General features: G+C 39.8%; 1 protein-coding gene across 5 annotated transcripts in view; it reads right to left on the bottom strand.

Annotated features, from left to right (window-relative positions):
* Positions 1 to 684: 684 nt before the first annotated feature.
* The window catches only part of ccdc57 (coiled-coil domain containing 57), a 41419-nt gene continuing 15212 nt past the window's right edge, over positions 685 to 26891 (bottom strand). For 4 of the 5 annotated variants that reach the window (XM_051939168.1, XM_051939171.1, XM_051939170.1 and 1 more), the window contains 16 exons: positions 24913 to 25056; positions 23479 to 23587; positions 20797 to 20898; positions 20454 to 20611; positions 20287 to 20361; positions 19612 to 19812; positions 19279 to 19437; positions 18921 to 19083; positions 17035 to 17127; positions 6052 to 6334; positions 5296 to 5393; positions 4913 to 5132; positions 4136 to 4236; positions 3724 to 3858; positions 3300 to 3441; positions 685 to 1316 (listed from right to left, as the gene is read on the bottom strand). In XM_051939168.1, coding sequence (XP_051795128.1) covers positions 1102 to 1316; positions 3300 to 3441; positions 3724 to 3858; positions 4136 to 4236; positions 4913 to 5132; positions 5296 to 5393; positions 6052 to 6334; positions 17035 to 17127; positions 18921 to 19083; positions 19279 to 19437; positions 19612 to 19812; positions 20287 to 20361; positions 20454 to 20611; positions 20797 to 20898; positions 23479 to 23587; positions 24913 to 25056 — 2398 coding nt within the window. In that variant the 3' untranslated portion in view covers positions 685 to 1101. Of the gene's footprint in view, positions 1317 to 3299; positions 3442 to 3628; positions 3859 to 4135; positions 4237 to 4912; positions 5133 to 5295; positions 5394 to 6051; positions 6335 to 17034; positions 17128 to 18920; positions 19084 to 19278; positions 19438 to 19611; positions 19813 to 20286; positions 20362 to 20453; positions 20612 to 20796; positions 20899 to 23478; positions 23588 to 24912; positions 25057 to 26891 lie in introns of those variants that run through there. The other variant, XR_007937882.1, reaches the window with a different exon arrangement.

The following is a 26891-nucleotide window of genomic DNA, read 5'->3' as shown; positions in this document are numbered from 1 at the left end:
TTCTTTCTAGTGTTCATGTATCGAAAACTGTAAAAAACACAGAAAACACCAACTATGCACCCACTACTCAAGCAACTAAAGTGACCCCAGGGTGGCGCTATAGCAATCAAGGTTTGGTTTGGATAATGTAAGGTGGGCCAGTGGTTAGCAGTGTCACCTGGCAGCTAAAAGATCCCCGGTTTGCGCCCCAGCCTGTGATCTTTCTGCATGGAGTTTGCATGTTCTCCCTGTGGGTTTTCTCCGGGTTCTCCAGCTTCCTCCCACAGTCCAAAAACATGCTGAGATTAACTGGTAACTCTAAATTGTCCGTAAGTGTGAATGTGAGCGTGATTGTTTGTCTCTATATGTAGCCCTGTGGGAGACTGGTGACCTGTCCAGGCCTTCACCCTAAGTCAGCTGGGACAGACTCCAATCCCACCATGACCCTAATGAAGACTAAGTGGTGTATAGATAATGGATGGGTAACCTCGGGTTGTGACTTATATTTTCATATTTAATAGGAAAAAGCAGACCTCCTTCTTTAGCAGGCCTAAGGTATAATCCAGGTAAAAGCATTTAACACTACCTCAGTCTAATATTTTACTTAGAGGGCCAGCTTTGCCACAAACTAGCATAATGGCATCTAAGAAATTGACAAATACATTAATACAACTTGAAAATAACACAATGTAAGCACTGACAAAATTTCCCAAAAATGCATGCTTTATTAAATAACTAAATTGTAGGGGTACATGGGAACATTTTGACTGCTGTAGCAGCTGAGGCCATCATGGTGTATTTGAAATCAGGCAATAAAAATTATAAATAATACTAAAAAAAAGTGTGCACATACTGTCTGTGTCCTATACCCAATTTGCATAAAGTTGGGAGACTCAACAGAGATGAATCAAAGCAGCATACAACCGTCCCATTGAAATTCATTGTTTCCAGTGTGGAATGCAGACTTTCTGTCATGGATGTTTGGAGGAGACAAAATGAGCAGCATCCCTGGTTATTTTCTCAGACTTGTAAAAGCTCCTGTAGAGCCTAAGAAGAATTCATAAAACTGCTGTAATAGAGAAGCATGGGATTCATGTATTAATGACAGATTTCTTGTGTGCGTCAGTCTTTAACATTGTAGTTTCTTATCTTGTTGATCCTGCTAGGGCATCCAGGTCTGCCAGTCTTGGCAGTATTTGATGATGTTTTAGAGAGGTTCCTCCTTGGCTGGGCATCACTTGGGGGCTGAGTATGAATCACATCAGTAGAATGTAACGTCTTCTGGACTCCAGAACCACCAGACTCATGTATCTGCTTTCTGTTCAGCTCACCTTCACCTTTGGAGCAGACAAGTGAAGCACACGTTTAACGGTTGTTAGTCTGCTTCATAGCAAGGCCTTTCACTTCATTTCAGTATTGTAACTCACAGAACTGTACTTAAGTCATCTAGAACACCACTGGGGGTTACCACAGTAAGCAGGAGTAATTTGTTAAGCCATAAAGTTGAAAATAATTTATAATAATATGTTCTGTGCTGAGATATGTAGTTGAATAATGGGCATAAAAAACTGACCTTTGACCTCTTGGATCTAAAATGTCATCACAGTACATGACATTACAGTCAACCCTTTTATCCTTTTACACATCTGTGTCAAATCTTGTCAAATTAGGTCAAAATGATCACTACCTTTAATGATCTAATCATTTCATCTTTGTGCACAAGTGAACAGTTGTGCCACATTTGAAGAAATACCCAAAGGTTTTCCTAGGATATTATGTTCAGAGTGGAACAGATGGCTAGACAAAATGGCATACAGTTTTTAGAAACGTGACTATCACAAATCTATTTTTTAATGTAGCAGGTAATGAAATCACTGTTCAAAAGTTTGGGGTCACCGAGACAATTTCATGTTTTAAATGAAAACGCACACTTTCATTCATGTGCTGACATAATTGCACAAAAGTGTTCTTATCTTTAAATTAGCCTTTCAATACCGTTAGCTAACACAATGTAGCATTAGAACACAGGAGTGATGGTTGCTGGAAATGTTCCTCTGTACCCCTATGGAGATATTCTATTAAAATCAGTCATTTCCAGCTAGAATAATCATTTACCACATTAACAATGTCTGGATTGGAGTTATGATTCATTTAATGTTATTTTCATCAAAAAAAAGCAAAAGCAAACTACTTTTTATTCAATAATAAGGAAATTCTAAGTGACCTCAAACTTTTGAACTGTAGTGGATATCTTACGGTAACATGTCATTCCACTGTGTTATCTTCATTTGAAAAAATGTGTTTCTTTCCACAATGAGGACCTTTCTAAGTGACCTCAAACTTTTGAACTGTAGTGTAAATACTGTGCTTGCATATTTTTGTGTATTTATGTTGCAATTGTAGATCTAGATACAGATTTAACTTTCCTAAATAGTTCTTTTTGTGCTCTTTTTAAATAGTACATCTGTACAGTATTCTCCTGCTCGTAATACAATAGTAACAACTTTGCTCGATCATTAGTGAAACAGTTGCTTTAATATCTGTAATGAACAGTTTCATGTACTCAGTGCAGTTGCAATCAGTTATAAAATGTAGCCAAAACCTCGTGCCAGCTTTTTCTATTTCATAATTGTGAAATGGCGTGATGCTGATCACTGCGTCTCAGCCTGATCTGGCTGCTGCTCTGGTTGAGAAACTGTTCCCTGAAAGGCTAGCAGACACTACAGCACACACATTGAGCAATTAGCTATCTGTCTGTGTGTCCTTGACTGGTTCAGATTCACACTTGGCAAAGAGGTTGTGTATTTTGACAAAGTGACAGTCTGTGCATGCACTGTCTCCCACAGGTGGGATGATGTCTCCAAGTCCACAGTGAAGGTTTCATGTATTTCAGGATGGGGAGAGAGCTGTATGAAAAAAGGGCTTCACATCAGACTAATAGACCCAAACCTTGCAGATTGTGATCACACGGACTGTGACATGCTACCATTGTCACATCAAGTCCATGAGGTCGCTTCGCTGTAATATAGTATAGTACTATATTATATGTGATATGTGCAAGGACTGAAAATGGCTGATATGCACACTTGAACTTTCCCCCTTATATGGGCATTAACGTGTTAACAGTAAATTGATGTAGCTCGGAGGAACAGATTTAGGGCAGTTGGGCTAGATGGACTGGTAATTCTGAATACTGCCAGTAATGCAGTAGACTGAAAATAGACATTCCTGTGTAGCATGTTGTAGCTGATAAATAATGAAGTTTCGCTGGTGGCTTTAGGCTTTACAGGAGGAGCAGTGAGTCGAGTTTGTGTGGTTACCTTCAGAGAATATAGACAGACTGAGCCCATGGTCCAGTATCTCCCACAGCTCCTTTAATGACTGCAGTGATTCCTCTGATGACAGACCTGAGTGTGGGTGTGGCTGGCTGAGTGGAGAATAGCTCTCTTTGCTTATTGAGCTCTAAAGAAGAAAAGAGCAGGAAAGTAATTTCAATTAGAACGTTTTACTTACTGGGTGTGGAAGTCCAAAAACAGAGATAACTGATTTAGTTTTGTTACATTTACTGATCTGTACATTTTCTTTTTTTAACTGTCCAGTACTTGCTAAATGTATATACAAAAATATGAGTAATTTAGAAAATACCTACAGTTTTGCAACAACACTCAACACTCAGCTTGAGAAGTGAACTGTGTGGCTGAGCTTGGTAATCAATTGATGCAGTATTTAAAGCTCGGCTTTTACCTCAGACCTGTGTGTGGCTTTGTGCCCCTGGTTAGTGCTGGCAGGCTCTTTTGTGAGAGGACCTTGGCTGTCGGGTTCTGGGAGGAGCTCTTGAGCAGCAGTGCCAGCTCTCTGCTTCACAGCGTACTGCAACTCCTGATGGCACACACACATTAGTGGACCTACTGTGCTCTCTGGTGGTGTCTCAGAGAAATACAGAACTCTCTTTGTAACATATGCAGTTGGTTGGCCCCAAGTGTTCAGACTTATTCACTTTTTGCACAGGCTATTGTGTGGCAGATTGACTCAAAAAATCACAAAAGAAGTAAGAACTTAACCTGTGATGTAAAATATAGAGGCATTTTAGAAGAATAAACGTTTCTTGATAAGCTATGGGTTTAAAAAGACCTGGATAGTGAGTTGGCTCAGATACCTGTGTGGTGAGCTGATACTGTAGCTGCTCCAGAACAGACAGCCGGTCTTGTTGGTCTCCTTGTTTCTCTATGGAGGTGTCCCTCTCTGGCTCCACTGGTTCTGTTAGACACACAGAGGCCTGTGAGTGCTTTCAATTCTGCGAATAATCCCACCTGTCCTTGCTCCTTCATCTTAAGGCTGGAATCCTGGAAAATTTTGGAAGTTCATAGTCAGTGAAGATGTTAAAATTCAGTGGAGTGAGGAGACTCACAGAGGAGCTTGTAAGGAGAAATCACATATATATCCTACCAGAGTGCAAGATCTTGTTTATCTGAATCTTTTTGAGCTCCCCTGAAGTGGCTGTAAAACGACTGGATGAATTGTTGCGGAAATTGCATCAAAGTATTATAATACAGTGTGACTGCAATACTGTGGATTTAGGTAAACTCCCTGTATACACACTAATAAGCACCAGTGGTAGTTCTATAAGTATTCAGATATTTCATAAAATAAAATAAAAATCTGTGTGTAGAATCAGAACTTTGAATCATAAAAAAATCTCTTTCTTAATCATGTTTAACATCCTAAGTGAAGGTACACTTGGTAAAACAAAGTGTGTAGAATCAATGTGTCCCAACAATGAACTTCTATTACTCCAACAGGTTCTAAAGTATCTAAGCTACTGTCAAACTAATGTCATTTTAAAAAAGCTTCGTTTCATGGATAACTGGCATATGAAATATGCTGTAATTTACGCTCTTTGTGTGTGTGGTGGTGAGAGTGTGTTTAACTGTACTCATTGGTCCAACAGTGGTAATCTGGGATCGAAGGCGGTTGCTTATCTCTATTAGCTGCTGTTTGTCTCGACTCAAATGGGCGATACAGGACACTGCCTGCTTCAGCCGGGCACGTAGGAGAGAAGGGTTGCTTTTATCACAATGGACTTTTTCGAACCCTCCACCAGAGATCAGCTGCAAATGCTGGTTCTCTTCTTGGAATTGTTGCACCGGTGCACTCTGGAAGGAAGATTAGATGAGACACTTGAGACATTTGCATGTTACAACAGTGATGTGTTTGGTACTAAAGAGATTAGCAGCTGTAATTCAACAACACTGATTTGAGAAGTCATTAGCATGGAACTGAAAGGTCAGCTTCAACTACATTGATTTCCTTCAATACCTGTTGTATGATGTCAGCGGGAGCAGACTCCACATGTGTCACTCCTACCTGCTTTACCAAAGCAGGGTTATAGGCACCTTTTTGCAGATACAAACCACCTGAATCATAACAAAAACCAGAGGAAAAAGATGAATGAAGGCAAACTAAACTTATGGCTATATAGCATCCTGAACAAAATTTCAAAAAATAGTTCTTTAAATGGTAAGAGTCTAGCTGTATTAGTTATAAGATAAGACAAGACAAGACAAGACAAACTTTATTGATCCCACAGTGGGGAAAGTTCACTGTTACAGTAGCTCCAAATGAGAGAAGATAGTTTAAAGACAGTACAGAATAAATAGAAACACAAACACGAAGTGCAAAAAAGGCAGAGAACATTATATGCACAGGTGATGTTTTTTTTCTTCAAAGATTATTATTTACATAAGGTTGAAGAATAACAGTTATTGCACATAAGTGAGGGAGAAAAGTGCAGCAGTGACAAAGGTAGACCAGTTTATAATGCGGCATTGTACAGTCTGACTGATGCTGGGATAAATGACCTGCGGAAACGCTCCTTCTTACACTTAGGGTGTACAGTCTGTTGCTGAAGGCGCTTTGTAAGGAGTTCTCTATGGAATAAATCACAGTCAAATCTATTGAGCCTCTGGAGCTCAATGACAAAAGATAAGTGACAGTATAGTACCCTGTGTTGCTGGATGATAAAAATCATCAACCATGTTTGTGTAGGTTTTGAGAACTGTGTGCTGAACACACCTGCTGGACCGACTTTGGAGAAGATGTCATCGGTTTGGGCTGGCAGTCCAGTGGGCACCTGTGTGTTAGCTGAAAGTGTGTTGGAGGTGACAGCTGAGGATCCTGGGTGCTGAACCGGTTGAGGAGGAGAGGCCTGCGATTCAGGTTGGGGCTTGGGTAGGAGCTGGCTGAGACTTTCCATGTCCTTTCTCATCTGGGTAACCACAGCACGCAGGGTGGTGTTCTGCACCTGCAGACGATGAATCTCCTCTGAGGCCAGAGAGTCTGCCTTTGGTGTAAGACCCTGTGGGTTGACAAAGGCACACTCATCTGAAAAAAGTAGTGAATTTTACGTCAAGTATGTACTTTATGTTTTCATTCACTCCCCTCCAAAAGTATTGCAAAAGTGAGACCAGTTCCTTTATTTTTGCTGTTGACTGAAAACATTTGGGTTGGGTCTTTAGCACTGAGTTCAGACTTCCAATCAGTGGGAGACTGAACAGACAGGTTTCAGAATCAAACAGCAAAGATCTTTAATGCTTGTTTTCATCTTTAATATTAGTGATGGACAAATTTACTCTTTTTTAATAACACTGTTTTTATTTTGTTCATTTTAAGTATTTGTTTATACACCAACATATTTAGTGGCACTTGCTGCAAATGTAGGTTACACTATACCACTAGATGGTGCATTTGAGTCACGACCAATGTAGCAAAGTAGGGGTCTCCCTTTCAGTCATGGCCAGTCATAATCAACAAGGGCGGCAGTTTTCAAGCATCTGACCCAGATAAGCAGAAGAATAATTGCTCTGTGCAGGAAAGTGAGCATCAGTGTATAGATTTGGTAAGGGCCTCATTCCCCAGGAACAAATCATTTGCTAATGTCACAACATTAGTTGGTTTATACTGCTGAAAAATACAAAGCGCCCTCATTTTTCATGGGACAACGAGCTTCACAGTTCAAAATTGTGAACATGATGTAATCCATTTTAGTCTGTGTGAACTCAACTTTTGAGCATGTTCTTGTGGAGTGTGAACATGCACAACACTCTCCATGGTTATAGGAAGCGCAAAGTGTTTATTAATGAGTCCAGCGAATTGTGCTCTGGCAGGACTACATTGACTAAAACTGCAGACGTTCTGCCTGGGTCAAGTACGAGTGGATAATTCAGTTCTGCAGGGATGGGCTTTTCTCTGCAGAATGGAATTAAGAAAATGCTGTCAAGCTGCCTGGAGGAGGAGAAAGAGGTACGGCTTGCGACATATGCATTGCAAACTGCAATCAGCTTCTCTGCATTCTGTACATGGACATTACCACTCTGTCCCCTGGCAAGTAAAAAGACATCATTGTGTATCTATGTTTACCCCTGAGTGCCAGAAAACAAATCATTATCAAAATGAGGTTGAAAGAGTTTAGCTTACACCTTTGGCTGCATTCAGTGATTGACACAATTGAAAGGTTAAACTACCTATGGCAACTTTACATTAAAGTCCTCCTACAGGCACTGATTAAATGATACACAACTGATTAATGATACAGAAAGCTCCACCCTGTAAGATGACAGGATTGGCTAGCAGCTTAGCAACTGCGTTCACTGCTCATTACGCTCCAGATCTGTGTTCTACCTTCTAAAAAACACCACATGGACATGTTAACCAGGTAAAAAATACACTGGCTTTTTAATTAAACCAGGTTTTAAAACTGGCATTCTCTGTTACCACATTAATTTATGTTGATACCCATACAGACAAATACTGTTAAAAGGCAGCATGTTGATTGCTGTGTGTGTGCTGATGAGAGGAAGATGTGTACCTGTGCAGGATACTGGAGGTTCTGGATCTATCAATGTCTTATATGAACTGCATTTGGTCAGAAAAGAATGCAGTGAATACAGTGCAACATGCCAGGTCAGCAGAAGAAAGCATTTATTGGGGCAACTGATGGATTTTCTCCAACCAGATTTGCAACACTGATGTTCTTTAGTCCTATTGGGGCTTCAGCACTGCAAATGTTTCTAGGTGTCACTTGTCACTGTGACATTTTGATGTGAAGGTAAGTCTACAGATGGTTGGTTCACTGACCAAGCTGAATGATCTGTTTGTTGTCTTAATGCAGATTATATAACATTAAGTCAAAGGCAAAATGATTATCTTTTCATAATGTTAAATGCTAAAGAAACTACAGTTTAAAAAAGGAATATGTAGCTCAGTCCCAATTATGATTCACATTTGACAAATGAAAAGTACAGTTTGTTCCTATTACAGATCTTTTTTGGTCTGACACCTTAGTGTAGGCTCATTTGTAATTTCGTGTAATTTTTTTGGTAAAAGCAAAAACTCATTTGATTTTGAAAGAAGATATCATAAATTTAAAAAAAAATTAGGGTGCCATTTTTTCTTCATATTCCGAAATCCCAGGTGGCGGCCAAAATAGCCAGTGTTTAGCAATAATTCAATATCTTCGCTAGTACACATGATATAATTACAAAAAAAGTATCTAAACATAGGTTTTCTGACACAAAAAAAAAAACAATGGAATAATCAAATTTAGGCTAAAGTTGTGATTTACATGCCTAATTTCGAGATGGCGTCCAAAATGGCTACCCTTTACACTTAATTCTACTTATTTCGACACCGTAGTCCATACAATGATATTGGAAATAAATGTTCAAAGACCTTATCTGTTTGATTAAAGTAATGTATTGGTCACGTGGTACACATTATATGAACAAGTCAATAAACAAATCTATATAACTATAGTGAAACCACGTTAGTTATTGTTCAGTCATTTTATGAACGAAAAAATGCAAAGTCACATGGTATATAGATGTAGTTTTAGCAGTGGATATCAAATGTCTTCACACTCTTCATTTATCCATGGTTGGCTTGTTTTGTTGTTGCAAGTGAAAACCCAACATCCACAGAATTCTGTACATGGGATATTGTTTTTGTGACAACTGCACCTTCCTTCACATCCACTGCGCACTTTATCAGGTGCAGTACTGCCTCAGGAGCTGGTGGATTGAAACATCGAACAGGAGAGAAGTGATTTGAACCTGCGTCAAATGCCCAACCAAATGCAGTAGGTGCTGGGAGGAGTGGGTGATTTTCATCAGCTTTCCTCCAAATCATGGCTATGTAGTGTGCACGCCGAATATGTAAGTCCAGTGAACCAGAAGTTTGTTGAAGGTTTTCTACTTCGGCTGCACGATTTGAGTAGAGGAACCAGCGAAGCTCTTTAACTGTTGTGTGGATTTTTGATCGATACAGCACGCAAACAAAACGTTCCAGCTGAAAGCATGCATCAGAGGGCAGATCGTTGTCATTTCCTAGCATTGCTAGTGCATGCAGGATCTCATCGTCACAAGACATGAATGCCTTGAAGCACCAGTATTTGGTTCTGCCAACAAATCTACCAGACATGTCGGAGCCTGTCAGAGCACGAAGACCCAACAGTGCAGAAGCGTGCTTTTGTCCTAAGTTGTTGTATATGTTACAGACAGAAATGTTCCTCTTCAGCCTGCCCTTTCCAGTGAGGAAGACTGTAGAAACAGGCAAGTGTGGATACAGGTGGACCAGTAGCAACAAGACATCCGTGTCTGGAGAACTGACCACAAGTTCTGCTTCATGGGGAACACTTACAGCATGCAGTATGAGCTACGTGTCTGCCCCTTCTTGCCTGTGAGTGAGAAGCGAGTCTGGAATATCAACATTGCCCTTGGTTTGTGTTCCTGAGGCCACCATAAATTTCTTCAGTCTGTTGTTTGAGCTCCTGCTGTGGCGTACAACCTTGTCAGCCAAATACTCGGTGAACTCTGCTTTGGTCCGGATATCCGAGAGAAAGTCCCTCAGGGAAATATTCTGGATTAAAGTGGTGTCCTTCACATGGTAACATGTTGACTTTCCCTTGGTCCTCTTTGTCCTCATCTGTTCCTTGAGTGATGTTTTCATGTACCTGTCGAACACCAATCTGACCTCATCATAGTTTGCAGCCATGTTGCAGATTATCTGATGATGCAACACGCAGTACGCAGAGACACTCCAATCCAATCCAATCCAAGTTTATTTATAATGCACTTTACAAAACAACACAGTTGACCAAAGTGCAGTACACACATAAAATATATAAGACATTAAAAAGCAATAAGCAAAATAAAAACAGGTATAAAATTACAACTTAGAATGAATTAAAAGCTAAGATAAAAAGATGTGTTTTAAGAGCTGATTTAAAAACAGGTAGTGAATCGATCTGTCTAAGGTGCAAAGGTAGTGCATTCCATAAGATAGGACCAGCGACAGAAAAAGACCGAACATCTCTCCTTCTCTTGTTTGACTTTGGGGTCACCAGCAATGAAAGGTCAGCTGATCTGAGAGAACGTGCTGGTACATAGGGCTGCACCAGCTCAGTCAGATATTGTGGTGCAAGGCCATGAAGGCTCCAACAACAGTTCTCTGCTCACGACACCGCTTCTGTCTGGAAAGGCTTGCAAAAAATAACCAATTACAAGCCATTGTCTCCCCACTCCACCAACGACCTGCGCCAGGCAAACCAGTTGAATGAGTTCTACTGTCGCTTTGAAAGGCAATGGTCAACTGACGACCCCATCCCCCCACCTCACACCTCTAGCCCACCTCTTCACACCGGCCCCACACCCCTCACCCCAGCAGGGGCTCAGAGCCCCCCACAGTCTCACACTCCAGACCCCCCCAGTCTTTTGAAGTCTTTTGAGCGCCTTGTGCTTCCTCACCTAAAAGCCATCACAGACTCTCTTCTGGACCCCCTGCAGTTCGCCTACAGAGACAACAGGTCTGTAGACGACGCCGTCAACCTGGCTCTCCACTTCATTCTGCAGCTTGCTATGTAGAGAGTCATACCAAGTATTTAGCGTAGGGGTCATTCCGTGTGGTTTCACCAGATGGTGGTTACCACACCATTTTCAAATTAGTCCTAAATTTGCATGTCACTAGATAGTTACAAAAGTACTTTCTACGCAAAATTGTAGGCCTGTAGCTCAAATAGTTTCTGAGTTGTGGGGGTCTGAAATTTTCAGAATTTGGGCTATAAAAAGCCTCGCCAGCGTTTTTTGCATCTTTAAGTGGTTAATTCTCAGCCTCTAGACATACCAGAGAGCTGTGAGTTGGTAAACAAGGCCTCTGCATGTAGCTAGTGCCCCACAAACATCCTTAGGTGTCTCCCTACACTCTGCAGGCCATGGGGGCTTGCTAAAAATGCAAAAAATTAAGAAAAACCTACTCACGAGTGGGGTTTGGGACCTTAAAAGTACTAGAAATATTGCACAGAAGTTTTCTAACACCCCTACAACTACAATTTTGCGTAGAAAGTACTTTTGTGACTATCTAATGGCATGCAAATGTAAGACTAATTTGAAAATGGTGCGGCAACACCCCCAAGGAATATCTGGTCATTTCACCTGGAATAACCTGTAGGTAGATTTTGACGTCAGTTGAGAAGATTTACATGATCACATGCATGTGACACGGACTAGGTATATTTTCCCTCTTGTCTGGGAAGCTCTCAGAGGCTGGTATGTTGGGGAGAAACTGAGCCAGACTGAATGTCTGCCATACCTCTTAGGAAGCTCTAGGAAAAGGGCAAAGGCCAAAAACTAAACACCTTGAAAAACACTCTTGTGTACAGGCACTGTAGAGGCTGGTCTGTTACAGGTTAGTTTACCCTTACAGCTGGGACAGGCAGTATATTGTTGGCATCAATGGGGGAAAAAAATTCCATAAGCAGCTTTGAGATTAAGTGTCTTGCACTTCTGCACCTCCTGTTGGCTCTGTTATAAGGCCTGGTAATGTTTAGGCAGTGATGGAAGACTTTGGTCAATAAGAGGCTTATTCACCCACAGTATGTGAGATTCTATAAAGAGCTAATAAAGTCCATAGTGAGAGTATGATGTGGAATGCAATTGCTTAAACAGTAGATTCGAATTTAAGAGAGCTGGGTGTTATATCCGTGCAAAGTCGCACGTAGATGTTGACCTTAACTATTTTTTTATGTTTGGAGCACATGCATATGTGTAATCCACATCTTCATCCAGCGTGATCCATATGAGCTTATAATACCCCGTGAGCAAGATATTCTTTAAGCAGCTCAATGCAATTACTCCTTGAGAGTTATAGCATTTTCCTCTCAATGCTAAGTTTATGGAATCAGGGTAAAAATAGTGCATTACTGGACAGCTGAATTTGTGTCATAGTTGGTACATGACACACACACATATGACAGACCATGTGCACTGGCTGAAGGATCATTTGCATTTGAGTATCATGAAAAGTAAGCTGACAAAGAAGCGGAATGGGCATTAAAGGTCAGACAAGACAGGAAATCTGTTTACTAATCATACAATATTATCCCCTTAAAGGCTGGTTTTATGGAAAATGTATCCAGGGAACAGCTGCTGGATTGTGTCTTATTTTATCATACGCAACAGATACACAGTCTCCAAATGTGACATCAGGATAGTGGTGTAGGACAGGTCTTGAAATGTCAAACATGGAAAGCATTTGGCCTAAGTTAAAATAGTGGCAACCTGCAACATGATATGTCCATGTAGAACCTTAATCATTCATGTTAAAACTGTGTATCTACAAGCATGATTCTATGACATCATGACTAAACTGTACCAGTGTGTAACTTACACAAATGTGATACTGAAAGTTAAAGACACTCACACTTAAAAACCATCCATCTAACCATCCATCCAACCATCCATCCATCCATCATTTATACACCGCTTAATCCTCATTAGGGTTGTGGAGGGCCTGGAGTCTATCCCAGCTGATGTAGGTCACCAGTCTATCACAGGGCTACATATACAGACAAACAAGCACACTCGCATTTACAGCTACAGACAATTTAGAATCACCAGTTAACCTCAGCATGTTTTTGAACTGTGGGTGGAAGCCAGAGAACCCAGAAAAAAACCCACACATCCACAGGGAGAACATGCAAACTCCATGCAGAAAGATCCCAGGTCCAGGCTGGTACGCAAATCAGGGATCTTCTAGCTGTAAGGCCACAGTGGTAACCCTGTGCAGTCCATTTATAAATCAAGGATGGGCTTTTTAAATGTAGTAGAAGAACTTTTATCTGACAGATATGAATATTTATATCATCACAGGTTTTGGAGGAAAAAGAAGCAGATTGTAAAAATGTTCCAAATGTACACACGTGGACAAAATTGTTGGTACCCCTCAGTTAAAGAAGGAAAAACTCACAATTCTCACTGAAATCACTTGAAACTCACAAAAGTAACAATAAATAAAAATTTATTGAAAATTAAATAATCAAAAACAGCCATTACTTTTGAATTGTTGATTAACATAATTATTTAAAAAAAACAAACTAATGAAACAGGCCTGGACAAAAATGATGGTACCTCTATAAAAGATTGAAAACTATTTGACCAGAGTGACATGATTAACTCAGGTGTGTCATTTAATTGACATCACAGGTGTTTCCAAACTCATAATCAGTCAGTCTGCCTATTTAAAGGGAGACAAGTAGTCACCCTGCTGTTTGGTGAAAAGGTGTGTACCACACTGAACATGGACAACAGAAAGCGAAGGAGAGAATTGTCCCAGGACATCCGAAAAAAAATATAGACAAACATCTTAAAGGTAAAGGCTATAAGACCATCTCTAAACAGCTTGAAGTTCCTGTGACAACAGTGGTTCATATTATTCAGAAGTTCAAGACCCACGGGACAGTAGCCAACCTCCCTGGACGTGGCCGCAAGAGGAAAATTGATGACAAATTGAAGAGACAGATCGTTCAAATTGTATCCAAAGAGCCCAGAGCAACCTCCAAAGAAATTAAAGGTGAACTCCAAGGCCAAGGTACATCAGTGTCAGATCGCACCATTCGTCGTTGTTTGAGCCAAAGTGGACTTCATGGGAGACGACCAAGGAGGACACCACTGCTGAAAAAAACTCATAAAAAAGTCAGACTGGAATTTGCAAAAATGCATGTTGACAAGCCACAAAGCTTCTGGGAGAATGTCCTTTGGACAGATGAGACCAAACTGGAGCTTTTTGGTAAGGCACATCAACTCTATGTTCATAGACTCAAAAACCAAGCATACGAAGAAAAGAACACTGTCCCTACGGTGAAACATGGAGGAGGCTCAGTAATGTTTCGGGGCTGCTTTGCTGCATCTGACACAGGGTGTCTTGAAAGTGTGCAAGGTACGATGAAATCTGAAGACTATCAAGGCATTCTGGAGAGAAATGTGCTGCCTAGTGTCAGAAAGCTTGGTCTCAGTCGCAGGTCATGGGTCTTCCAACAGGACAACGATCCAAAACACACAGCCAAAAACACCTAAGAATGGCTGAGAGAAAAGCGTTGGACTATTCTAAAGTGGCCTTCTATGAGCCCAGATCTGAATCCCATTGAACATATGTGGAAGGAGCTGAAACATGCCATTTGGAGAAGACACCCATCAAACCTGAGACAACTGGAGCTGTTTGCTCATGAGGAGTGGGCCAAAATACCTGTTGACAGCTGCAGAACGCTCATTGACAAATACAGAAATCGTTTAATTGCAGTGATTGCCTCAAAAGGTTGTGCAACAAAATATTAAGTTATGGGTACCATCATTTTTGTCCAGCCTTATTTCATTAGTTTGTTTTTTACATAATTATGTTAATCAACAATCCAAAAGTGATGGCTGATTTTGATTATTTAATTTTCAATACATTTTTATTTATAGTTACTTTTGTGAGTTTCAAGTGATTTCAGTGAGAATTGTGGGTTTTTCCTTCTTTAACTGAGGGGTACCAACAATTTTGTCCACGTGTGTAAGTATTGTTGTTGGACATTAAACATTTTTGTGCAAAAACAAAATATTCATACATAGTTAGTATTAATATCAGATTATACCTAGGTGTTGTAAAACATGCCTGGAGGAGAGCATTTTTATACTTACAACAATACCCAAGTATATAAATCTTTCACTTTCAAGTTGGGGTACTTGTAAGAGACAGACAGCAATAATCAGTCTGTGATTAGATACAAAATCATACCAGCAGAACATGAAGTGGAAGATTGTGTAACCAGTAGCTTTTAACAGAACCAATTAGGAATGCATATTTGAAACAATTTTCTTAAGCAAAAGCCAGCTGACAATCCATTAAATGCCAAAATGAATGAAATACATTGGCCATTTTTAATAATAAAGCCATTTTTAACTGCTGACCCTCCTTTGCTATAATGTGGCTTGGTCACATTAGCGACTTGGGTATAAGATCCCTGTGCTGGTAAAATAAGCCATTAAAAGCCTAGAAGTCTTTGCCAGAGTGCATCACTCATTCATCACCTTCTAACTTTAACTCCCTGATTCATTATTTCATTACAGCATCATCAGGACATACCAGAGTGCATGCAAATATTTCCACAAACCCTCTATCCACTTGGTTCAGTCCTGGTGCTCTCATAACTGATAACTTTAATAGGCTTTCAAAAACGTTGATTTGATTTGCTGCTTCTGATGCTAACACAGTTCATCTGTTCATTAGGTTTTTCATACCATATTCAAAATGGATTTATTTTTTTTATTTTTTATTATCCTTAGTGCTGCTCTCCCTACCCATCTCCTGTTGTATCTACTCTCAAGCGTACGCCACTTTGGATAAAAGTGTCTGCTAAATGAAATTGTAAAAGGTGTAAACTAAATTCAAAAACAATTCATTAAGATGAAAGTTTCACGTAACTACGCTGCCAAAGCATCATGATACAATTTGTCCAGTTATTTACACAGTACACAATTACAGTAACATACAGAATGAAGACTGATACATTTACTATATATGTACATTACATCATATGGATGTGTGTATGGATACATGCGCATGCTGTGTTGCACTGACTGCTCTACGTGACTTCTTAATTGTCCTCTGGGAAGAAATAAAGTTTTCTGAATCTAAATCTGAATCTGAATCTGAATCTCAGGTTGTGGCATGTTGCTCTGTTTTTCGTTTCTTCATTGTTTAACGTTATGCTGTTTCTTCCAGATATTTCTGCTGACTTAATGAAGGTATAGTTTGATGCAGTGCTAAAGCTCTGGCTTTCTTTGGTATTCTTTATCAATATGGGTTAGGGTTACAGTTAGAGTGAGGCTGGCTAAATATCTTACTATAAGTGACATGTTGGAACAAAACCTTTGTCTGCAGGGCAACTATGCTGTTAAGCCAGTAATGCATGTGTTCGACACAAGTGTGCATCCACATAATGTGCAGATATGACCTACTGCTCATGTAATAAACCGAGTCCTCCAAGCTGATCTCCATGGACTCAAAAAGTAGTGGAGTAACAATAACTGCACATCTGTGAGTTGCAGCTGTCTGAGCACACTCAACACTTTAAAGAAGTTGGCAGTCTCAGTTCTCTCACAGGCTGCATCACTACTGAATTTGAAACATTATTTACAGTTTAGTGTAAGGTTGAGTTAGGAAAGCACATCCGAACCTGCATAGAAATTCATTAACTTACAGGAAACTGTATATATTAACAGATACCAGATAACACTATCATCAATGTGAGCGCAACCTTTTGACAGCGAAGTCAAATGAAACCAAATGTGAAAAGTAATGTCATATGTAGCTGGTTTTTCAAAAATAAAGTAAACATAATATTTAGGGCTTTATGCTACTGAGTTAGAGCACTTCGGAGCTTTGATTTGGGTTGCTGATGGCTATTTTCTCATCCAAATGAACATTGCTACTGACCACATCACTGATCAGAAACTGGACACACTAAACATTCAAAGTCCTCCTACTTCTGTGTGTGCACCTGCACAGGTGTAAAAACAAGAAATCTATGCCTTTCTGTTGGACCACTGTACAGAGTACCAAGTTTTGTTTAAAGCCTGACTAAGCAGTTTGCATTGCTTTCTTTGCTTTTATTAGTAGGTTAACACCTTCCAACGGTTCTGTTCGTCTGTACAGTGTAAGTTGGATGTAAGTTGGATGTATTCTCACCTGTATTGCATGATCTCTCTCCGTTCTAACAGAATGTAGTAAGACAGTCAAGTCCTGCAGTTCTTGTTGTTTCTCTTTCAGCTCTGCTTTAGCCTGACAGAGATTAAAAACAGATTTAGTGTTTTAAGTGACCATATTACTAACCTGGCCCTCAAATCAAGATAGAAACAAAGGTCCAAGAACACTGACGAAGATCATGGCACTCATAACCCAAACAAGTGGCATCATGCACAATAACTTAATATTGTGTGTATGAATTATGCATTTGACAGAACATTGGGAACTTAATGCAGAGCTTAGTGAAAAAGTAAGAAAATTGTTGCCTTTTTGACATGCTTTATTTTTTTTACAATCAAACATTTGATCTTTCTTAATACAGTTCCCACAGATATGGGTGGCATGCCTGTACACAGTCACAAAAAAATTACTTTATATATATATATTTTTTTTTACTAGATTCTCTTTTAGCAGAAAAAAGTTCTTGTGGGTGCTACATTATTGTCCACTAGGCTGCCAGCAGGCAGATGGGTCCCGGCCAGCAGGCAGATGGGTCCCCCCTATATAGAGCCGGGTTCTGCTCGAGGTTTCTTCCCTGTTAAAAGGGTGTTTTTCCTTGCCACTGTCGCCTTTGGGCTTGCTCTGGGGGTCAGGCATTTGGGTTCTGTAAAGTGTCTTGAGACGAGTTGACTGTAATTGACGCTATATAAATAAAATTGAATTGAATTGAATTGAATTGAATCATCTGCTTGTGGGCTGGTTTTCTAAATACTACCCTTTTAAAATCCCTCCACAACATTTCAGTGGGATTCATATGTTGGCTTTGAAAAGGTCATTTCATTTTAACCCTCTATTTTATTTTTCATGCATTCTCTTTCTGATTGTACATGGAGGCACTTTGATGAGTTGCTAGCAGATACTTGGGAGAAATTCTGAGGTTTATGGGGACTTCTTTTAGTATTAGACAGACTGGTCATAGGCTGAATTTGCTGGGATAGTGAGTCCTGAGTGGAAATTTAAAATCTATGCCACTGATTTCCCTGACAGTGTAATCATTCCTCACAGTAGAAAATGTTCAAATAATATACAGATCTGCTTAAATCTCTTGCAAGACATTGTCATAGGACTTTTTTTTTCTTTTGGCAGTGTAACATACATTAAAGCATCCTCAAAACACAATGGCTGGCTCTATAAACGGCACCATGGGGGGCAGCTATAAGGACACGAGTCTGGGAAATGTATACGTATTGTTTTGCACGTACCTGAAACTGGAACAGCTCCAGAGTGCAACAGTAACACGTAAGCAGACAATTGTTTAAGTTCACATCTGCGTATGGTTTATAATACACTATAATGTAGTTCTATGCAGCTCTAAGCGTGTGTATAAGCTTATTAATGTACAGTAACTTCTCCTACAAAGGTATATTTTATGATATTACAACAGAATGTCAGATCAAATTTTGTGGAAAAACCAGAATGGCTGCACTCTATATATTTCATTTGATATTTTACTTTTTTTCACCTAATTGGAAAGTCCAATCATCTTGGCATAGTAGTGTTAAAAAGATATTTGCCACCACTTTTGCAAATATTGTGCTATATTTAACGTCTGTGTTTCCACCTGTTGTCTGTACCATGTTCAATAAGGAAAGCAAAGAAAATATGGTAAAATAATGCCTGTCTAAGGCAGCATGTGTCACATCGTCTCTGTCTGGATATGCCTCCCGAAGAAAAGCAACATGTCCTTAAGTTTTAGTTAATGTGGTTCTCACAAGTTATCAGCATCACTGCACAAGCCAACATTAGAGGCAATCTATAATAACATTAAATGTGGGGAAGGTCTACACCACATACCCTGTGTGGGGTCGTGTCATGTATGAGAGGCTGACCTGGTCTCTGGCCTCAGTCAGGTCTTGTATTAACTGCTCATTAGCAAGGTAGTGTTCAGCCTTGATGTCCTCGTAGCGTCTCTGCCATTCAAGCTCCACTTGAACTCCGATCTGTTCTAAGGTTCTCTCTCTCTTCAAACCAGCACTCACTTGCTGCTTGTACCTTAAAACGAACACACACAAACATTTTATAAATCATAAGAACTCAGACGAGGTCTTAATCTTTGCTTTGTCAAAACTATGTAAGTGTAACAAATCACTCCACCTTTGTCTTTTACTTCTCTGTGCCACGCCTTACATATCTATTCCTCTCCATTACTTTCATCTGCATCCTCCCATTTTCCTTTAGGCTTCTCACCTCTCAATCTGTTCCCTGTTGTTCTCCAGCTCAGTTCTCAGTTTAGTTTCTCTCTCCTGCATGGTGATGATTTCTGTGTCTTTTACAACCATCTCACTGGAGACCTGTTTGATGTACTGGTCCCAGTCAGTCCGGGCTGCTTCTACCTCCGTGTGAAGCCTTTAAAAAAACACACACACACAAACACGTTATTAAATATTAAATTAGCAGCCACATACAGCATACATGCTGCTTTTAACGGCTACACAGGAACATATATAAACTATAACTCATAGATTGGAGGTTTCTTTCTAAGTGTGCCATGATTTGTGTTTTCATTTGTGTCTGTCTCACCTCTGGATTGTCTTCTCTTTCTGTTCCATGGCCTTCTGCTGGTCTTCCTCGAAGATGCGTGTCTTTGCTGTCAGAACATCTATATTTTTCTGTAGTTTGATGATCTTTTTCTCAGACTTCCGCAGCTGCTCTAAGTCAGCCTGATGCTGAACCTCCAGCTGAGCATTGTGCTTTTTCAGAGCCAAGACCATAACCTCATATCTGGACAGAAATAGTCATATGGTTAAACAACAACGGAGATTTTGAGGGTACTAGTGAGGCCTTTCAATCACATGAGCAGTTATTGCCATGGCCAATCACAGATCCTAAATAATAAAAACTATTACAAATGACATTAGCAATTTAACCTTCCCTTCCACAAAGTAACGTTGGCTAAGCATGCATTCTCTTTTATAGCAGTCCTATTGTAAGTACAAGGTAGATAAAATGCATTACTAGTTGATTGTAATCAAAACAAATAAGAAAACAAAAGTGTTCATATACAGATAAAATTGTTATCACTACATATGGCCCAACATACATATATACAGCTGTGGTGTTTATTTAGTTTAGTTTTGTTGTTAATTGTATGTATGTTAATTGCAATTGTTCACTTTTCACTTCTTATTCCTAATGTATCGGCCACTGCAAGCAGCTGGTTCTGACTACATGAGTGAGAAAAGTTAACTTAGTTACTTCTTAATGTGGTCATCTTTCTCCTTTTTCAGGTTGGTCTCCATGCTTTTCAGCTTGCCCTCAAGGTCCTTTATCCTGGGACAGAGGATAATCTCTACATGTGAAACACTTTAATATAGTATCCACACACACATTAAAACACGTAAACACACAAAACAAGCACATACCTGTTGTCCTTGATGGCAACAGTGTCTTTGAGCTCCTGGTCTTTGTGTTGTAGTTGGGTCTTCATCTGCTCACAGAGCTCCTTGGACGCTTTGAGAGTCTGTGTGGCCTGAAGCTGAGCCTGGCAGTGAACTTCAGTCTCTTTAGACAGTAGCTTCACCTGGAACAAGGACACACACAAGCAGCAGTCAATGATGATGACAAGAAAATCATGCAATTTACTTTTTTAATTTATTTAAATTTAGAATACTAACATACAATATAAATATAAGACAGTATGCTGCAAACATCTGGTATTTATGGGCCGCATACATAGACTGCTTTACTGAACCACACTCTCCTCACCTTGATCTCATGAGACAGCACCACAGCACGCATCTCATCCATTTTCACATTGAACTCGTGTTCCTGCTGTCTGATCTCACTGTCAAAAGCTGAAGTCATCTCCTGTTTTAACAAGAAAACTGATTAGATGTGTGTGTTGAAATTTTAGAATTATTACAACCTATTGTTGGATATTGTAGTTTCTGTAACCTAGCACAACATCAGTGAACACATTTCAGCCCCTGCTAGCCTCCACTTTGTATTTAAAGGTATTATGGAGGATGTTTTTTTTGTTTAATTTGTCTGATTCACATAAAATGAATATACTGACCTTTAGTGGACTTGTATGTATGGTCTCTAAAAGAATTAAAAAAAAAAAAACTGTGGACATGGCAGGACCTGAAAAACATCAGCCAATCAATGCGCTCGGACCGAGGCGTTTGGTTTGCTCCCTTTCCTGTCAATCAAAAATCTTCCGGCTCAGGCCTAGTTACGTAGATTACGTACGCCTTGGACTTACGTGTTTTCTGTATGTGTTGCTTTGGTATAGCTTCGTAGTTAGCTGGCGACTTGTTTTGCTCATCTTTTTTTACATAATGGCAGATAAAGATCCAGGGGGACCCAGCCGTAAAAGACAACTTCACGAGTCCTACGGAAGTTTCTGGAGGGGGGCGTTTCTTTGTAAATGTTAAGAGGGGGGAGGTTAGAGAGGGGTGAGGGAGAGGTTGTATGTGAGCATGTGCATGCTACGTTCAAAGTCGTAGGAAATTAAATCTCCTCTAATGCCTTTAAGTGTGTGTTCTCATAGAGCAGGGGTGTCAAGATCCGTTCCTGGAGGGCCACTATCCTGCATGTTTTAGATGTTTCCCTCTTCCAACACACCTGATTCAAATGATCAGGCTCGTTATCAGGCTTCTGCTGAGCTTAATGATGAGCTGATCATTTGAATCAGGTGTGTTGGAGCAGGGAAACATCTAAAACATGCAGGATAGTGGCCCTCCAGGAACTGAGTTTGACACCCCTGTCATAGAGTCCTACAGAGCGATTCTCACCATGTAACTCGTAGCCTGGAGCTTCGGAAAAAACATCGCAAATTATACACTGTCCGGACAAAAAAACATTTGATCCTTCTTAATACAGTTCCCATGGATATAGGTAGCATGCCTGTACACAACCATAAGGAAAAATTACTTTATATTTTTACTATATTCTCTTTTAGCAGAAAAAAGTTCCTGTGGGTGTTACATTATTGTCCACTAGGCTTCATGATCTGCTTGTGGGCTGGCTTTCGAAATACTGCCCTTTTAAAATCCCTCCACAACACTTCAGTGGCATTCATATGTTGGCTTTGAAAAGGTCATTTCATTCACTTTAACAAGTTGCTAGCAGATCCCTGGGAGAAATTCTGAGGTTCATAGGGACTTCTTTTAGTATTAGACAGACTGATCTTAGGCTGAATTTGCTGGAATAGAATAGTAGAAATTTTAATTCTATGCCACTGATTGACAGCTTAATAGCTGCTTCATAGTAGAAAATGTTCAAATAATATACAGATCTGCTTAAATCTCTTGCAAGGCATTGTCATAGGATTTTTTTTCTTTTCTCAGTGTATTATACTTCAAAGCATCCTCAAAACACAATGGCTGGCTCTATAAACGGCACCATAGGGGTAGCTGGAAGGACAACAGTCTGGGACACGTACACGTATCGTTTTGCACGCACCTGAAACTAGAACAGCTCCAGAGTGCAACAGTAACACGTAAGCAGACAATTGTTTAAGTTCACATCTACAAATGGTTTATAATACACTATAATGTAGTTCTATGCAGCTCTGAGTGTGTATAAGTTTATTAATGAGTAACTTCCTCTGTGAAGGTATATTTTATGATATTGCAACAGATCTATGTCAGATCAAATAAAGTGAAAAACTCGCTGCACTCTATATATTTCATTTAAAATTTTACAGGCAGGCAGCGTATATCAAAATGTGTTGCTCAATCAGGAAGGGTGTGCTATGACTTTTGGTAGTTTTAATTCTATTTGTAAAAAATCTTTATTATAATGAATGGAAGGTTTGTACACAGTTGCGTGTAAATTTGATGATTTTTTGAAAATCACGAATTTTCCTTCAATAAGAGTGGCTCAGATGTGAGAATGTTAAGATATCTGTTAAAATGCTACAAATGTGTTCGGACTGCAACATTATGTTAAATGAGAAAAAATAAAAACAACAGAGTAAAACAATGACAATATACACGCCGGGTCTATATTGAGTCTGAGTCATTTTCAGTTGTCCTGGCCAGTAGGGCTGTGCTCCTCTGCATCCATTGAACTGAAAAGTTTCTCTCTAGCACCAAAATTAACATACGAGATTCATCCTATTTGTCGAAGTGTTTGCAACTCCTCATTTTACCTGATGTTGGGATATGCATGTTCTTGGACACTTACTTTATGCATGATAAAGTCAATGTAACAGACAAGAGTCTTTTGTTCACCATAAAGGTCTGCTGCTGATCCCCACTGAATGTCTGGCAGCTCTACTAGTTATTTCAGTCATGCAGCTGGATGGTTCCCTACTGTACTGAGCCAACTGCGAGGGGTTGTAATACAGAGCGTATTACTGTGTGATGTTGGTGTGTTTTATCCTGTGTTATATTCTTTATGGATTGTTTACCTACAGAGGGATGATGTGTGTGTGTTTACCTGTCTCTGTCGAGCCAGCTGTCCTTCCACATCTCTTTTCCTGAGCTGTAAATCCAATTTCATCTGGTCATACTCCTTCATTTGTTTTTTTATTTCAGCAGCCATTGAGCTGCAAACACACAGGAAGTAAGGGACATTTACTTTACCAAACCCACCCTCTGTAATTTCAGAGACAGACTTCAGTGAGACAGAAACGCATGCACGCACACAGAGACATTACTTTTGTTTTTCCAAAGCCTAAGGGTCCTAATGACAAATGCAATAACCAGGTTAAGTTGTTCATTGTGATTGGTTCAGCTGTTTCACACTGATGAGACCAGAAGTGACAGGAAAGGAATAGATTTAGGGGGACCTCTCTAGATGCATTGAGCCCTTCTCTCATTACCTATGTATTTACTATATATACCATTATTGCATTGCATTATCTCTGTGTCCCCCTGTGACCTTTCTCCGAGTGTCCCCAGTCCCAGAGCTGGATATTTCTGATCTGTGGTTGCTGTCCCACCAACTGGCCTAGTCTCTAATTGTAACTGGTGCTATATAAATAAAATTGAATTGAACTGAACTGAAATTATTAACCATTACATGCTCTGGTTTCATTTCCACCTCAGCCAGCATTTTTGAATATTATCCTGTGGCAAATACAGTACATAGAATCAAAACAGCAGGTGTGCTTTGAGATGCAGTGTGTGTGTTATGGACTAACACACTTTGTCTTTGACAAAATGTTAAAATTATTCTTCAATAAAATGTTGAAGCATGGCGTATACTGCTCAGGCTCAATTTTAGAGTGCAAAAGGTTCTAAGTATGACTCTGGCCTTGAGCAACCGTGTTGTTGGACACAACTTCCAAATATCACAAGACTCACATAGATGTATCGTGTCCCCATTAATTCAACCACATAGATATCTTAGTATTGTTGCATACTGCTCATGCATGTACAGTATGTATGAATTACCTCAGTGTTCAGCTCAGTGTGTGAAGAGGATTGCCCCAATTTCTCTGACAGTTTAATACGCGATACAAACAAAAAGAGGAAATCAAGAGGACAAGCAAAGACAAAGCGCTCTTGTCATAAAAACCCCTGAATATGGAAATCTGTTTTCCAGAAAACCAAAATCTTCTGGTTGCTAACCACAGATTCAATAAGGGAGCAAATCATCTATTTACTCCCTTCTAATTCAACTCAACCTTTGGTAAGTATGTCAGATTAGGAAGCAGCTTTAAAGATATTTTTGAGGATGGAGTATTTTGTAGTTTCTCTCAGCTAATTTGAAAACATAGCCTTTCAAGCTCTAACCTTTTCCTTTATTTTCAGATTTGTCACTTTGTACAATCCCATTTGGTTGTTTTCCTCAAAGCCCTCAAATGTGCTGATCACAGTTATAATTTATTTTCCCCTATTAATTTTCCCTTTTTTTTTCTCAACTCACCGTTTGAGCTTGTCCAGCTGTAGTCCGTGCTGAAAAGCATTGTGGCGATATTTACTGAGCTCCTCCTGCCTTTCCTCAGCCTCTCTGGCTCTCTGCTCCTCCATCTTGGCAATCTGCATTTGGTGCTGGTTCAGCTCTGCTTGCCTGGAAATGATAGTGGCATTTTAGTATTAGTGGGTTTCTGTTTATCTTGGGCACAGACTAACTAATTAACTAACATACACACGTGGACAAAATTGTTGGTACCCCTCAATTAAAGAAGGAAAAACCCACAATTCTCACTGAAATCACTTGAAACTCACAAAAGTAACAATAAATAAAAATTTATTGAAAATTAAATAATCAAAATCAGCCATCACTTTTGAATTGTTGATTAACATAATTATTTAAAAAAACAAACTAATGAAATAGGGCTGGACAAAAATGATGGTACCCATAACTTAATATTTTGTTGCACAACCTTTTGAGGCAATCACTGCAATTAAACGATTTCTGTATTTGTCAATGAGCGTTCTGCAGCTGTCAACAGGTATTTTGGCCCACTCCTCATGAGCAAACAGCTCCAGTTGTCTCAGGTTTGATGGGTGTCTTCTCCAAATGGCATGTTTCAGCTCCTTCCACATATGTTCAATGGGATTCAGATCTGGGCTCATAGAAGGCCACTTTAGAATAGTCCAACGCTTTTCTCTCAGCCATTCTTGGGTGTTTTTGGCTGTGTGTTTTGGATCGTTGTCCTGTTGGAAGACCCATGACCTGCGACTGAGACCAAGCTTTCTGACACTAGGCAGCACATTTCTCTCCAGAATGCCTTGATAGTCTTCAGATTTCATCGTACCTTGCACACTTTCAAGACACCCTGTGCCAGATGCAGCAAAGCAGCCCCAAAAACATTACTGAGCCTCCTCCATGTTTCACCGTAGGGACAGTGTTCTTTTCTTCGTATGCTTGCTTTTTGAGTCTATGAACATAGAGTTGATGTGCCTTACCAAAAAGCTCCAGTTTGGTCTCATCTGTCCAAAGGACATTCTCCCAGAAGCTTTGTGGCTTGTCAACATGCATTTTTGCAAATTCCAGTCTGGCTTTTTTATGAGTTTTTTTCAGCAGTGGTGTCCTCCTTGGTCGTCTCCCATGAAGTCCACTTTGGCTCAAACAACGACGAATGGTGCGATCTGACACCGATGTACCTTGGCCTTGGAGTTCACCTTTAATTTCTTTGGAGGTTGCTCTGGGCTCTTTGGATACAATTCCAACGATCCGTCTCTTCAATTTGTCATCAATTTTCCTCTTGCGGCCACGTCCAGGGAGGTTGGCTACTGTCCCGTGGGTCTTGAACTTCTGAATAATATGAGCCACTGTTGTCACAGGAACTTCAAGCTGTTTAGAGATGGTCTTATAGCCTTTACCTTTAAGACGTTTGTCTATAATTTTTTTTCGGATGTCCTGGGACAATTCTCTCCTTCGCTTTCTGTTGTCCATGTTCAGTGTGGTACACACCTTTTCACCAAACAGCAGGGTGACTACTTGTCTCCCTTTAAATAGGCAGACTGACTGATTATGAGTTTGGAAACACCTGTGATGTCAATTAAATGACACACCTGAGTTAATCATGTCACTCTGGTCAAATAGTTTTCAATCTTTTATAGAGGTACCATCATTTTTGTCCAGGCCTGTTTCATTAGTTTGTTTTTTTAAATAATTATGTTAATCAACAATTCAAAAGTAATGGCTGTTTTTGATTATTTAATTTTCAATAAATTTTTATTTATTGTTACTTTTGTGAGTTTCAAGTGATTTCAGTGAGAATTGTGGGTTTTTCCTTCTTTAACTGAGGGGTACCAACAATTTTGTCCACGTGTGTAATTCATGAACAAGTCTGGGAAGGACATTATTCTAGTAATGGTAGACTGAAAAAATGAGCCACATGTACTCCGTAAATTCAACAAAACAAAGGAAATCAGAAATTAATGAATCTTTTTGGG

Source organism: Acanthochromis polyacanthus, chromosome 19 (genome assembly GCF_021347895.1).
Source record: "Acanthochromis polyacanthus isolate Apoly-LR-REF ecotype Palm Island chromosome 19, KAUST_Apoly_ChrSc, whole genome shotgun sequence".
In the NCBI taxonomy this organism is placed as follows: domain Eukaryota; kingdom Metazoa; phylum Chordata; class Actinopteri; family Pomacentridae; genus Acanthochromis; species Acanthochromis polyacanthus.
The sequence above is the reverse complement of the archived record's forward strand: the minus strand, read 5'-3'. Positions and strand labels throughout refer to the sequence as shown.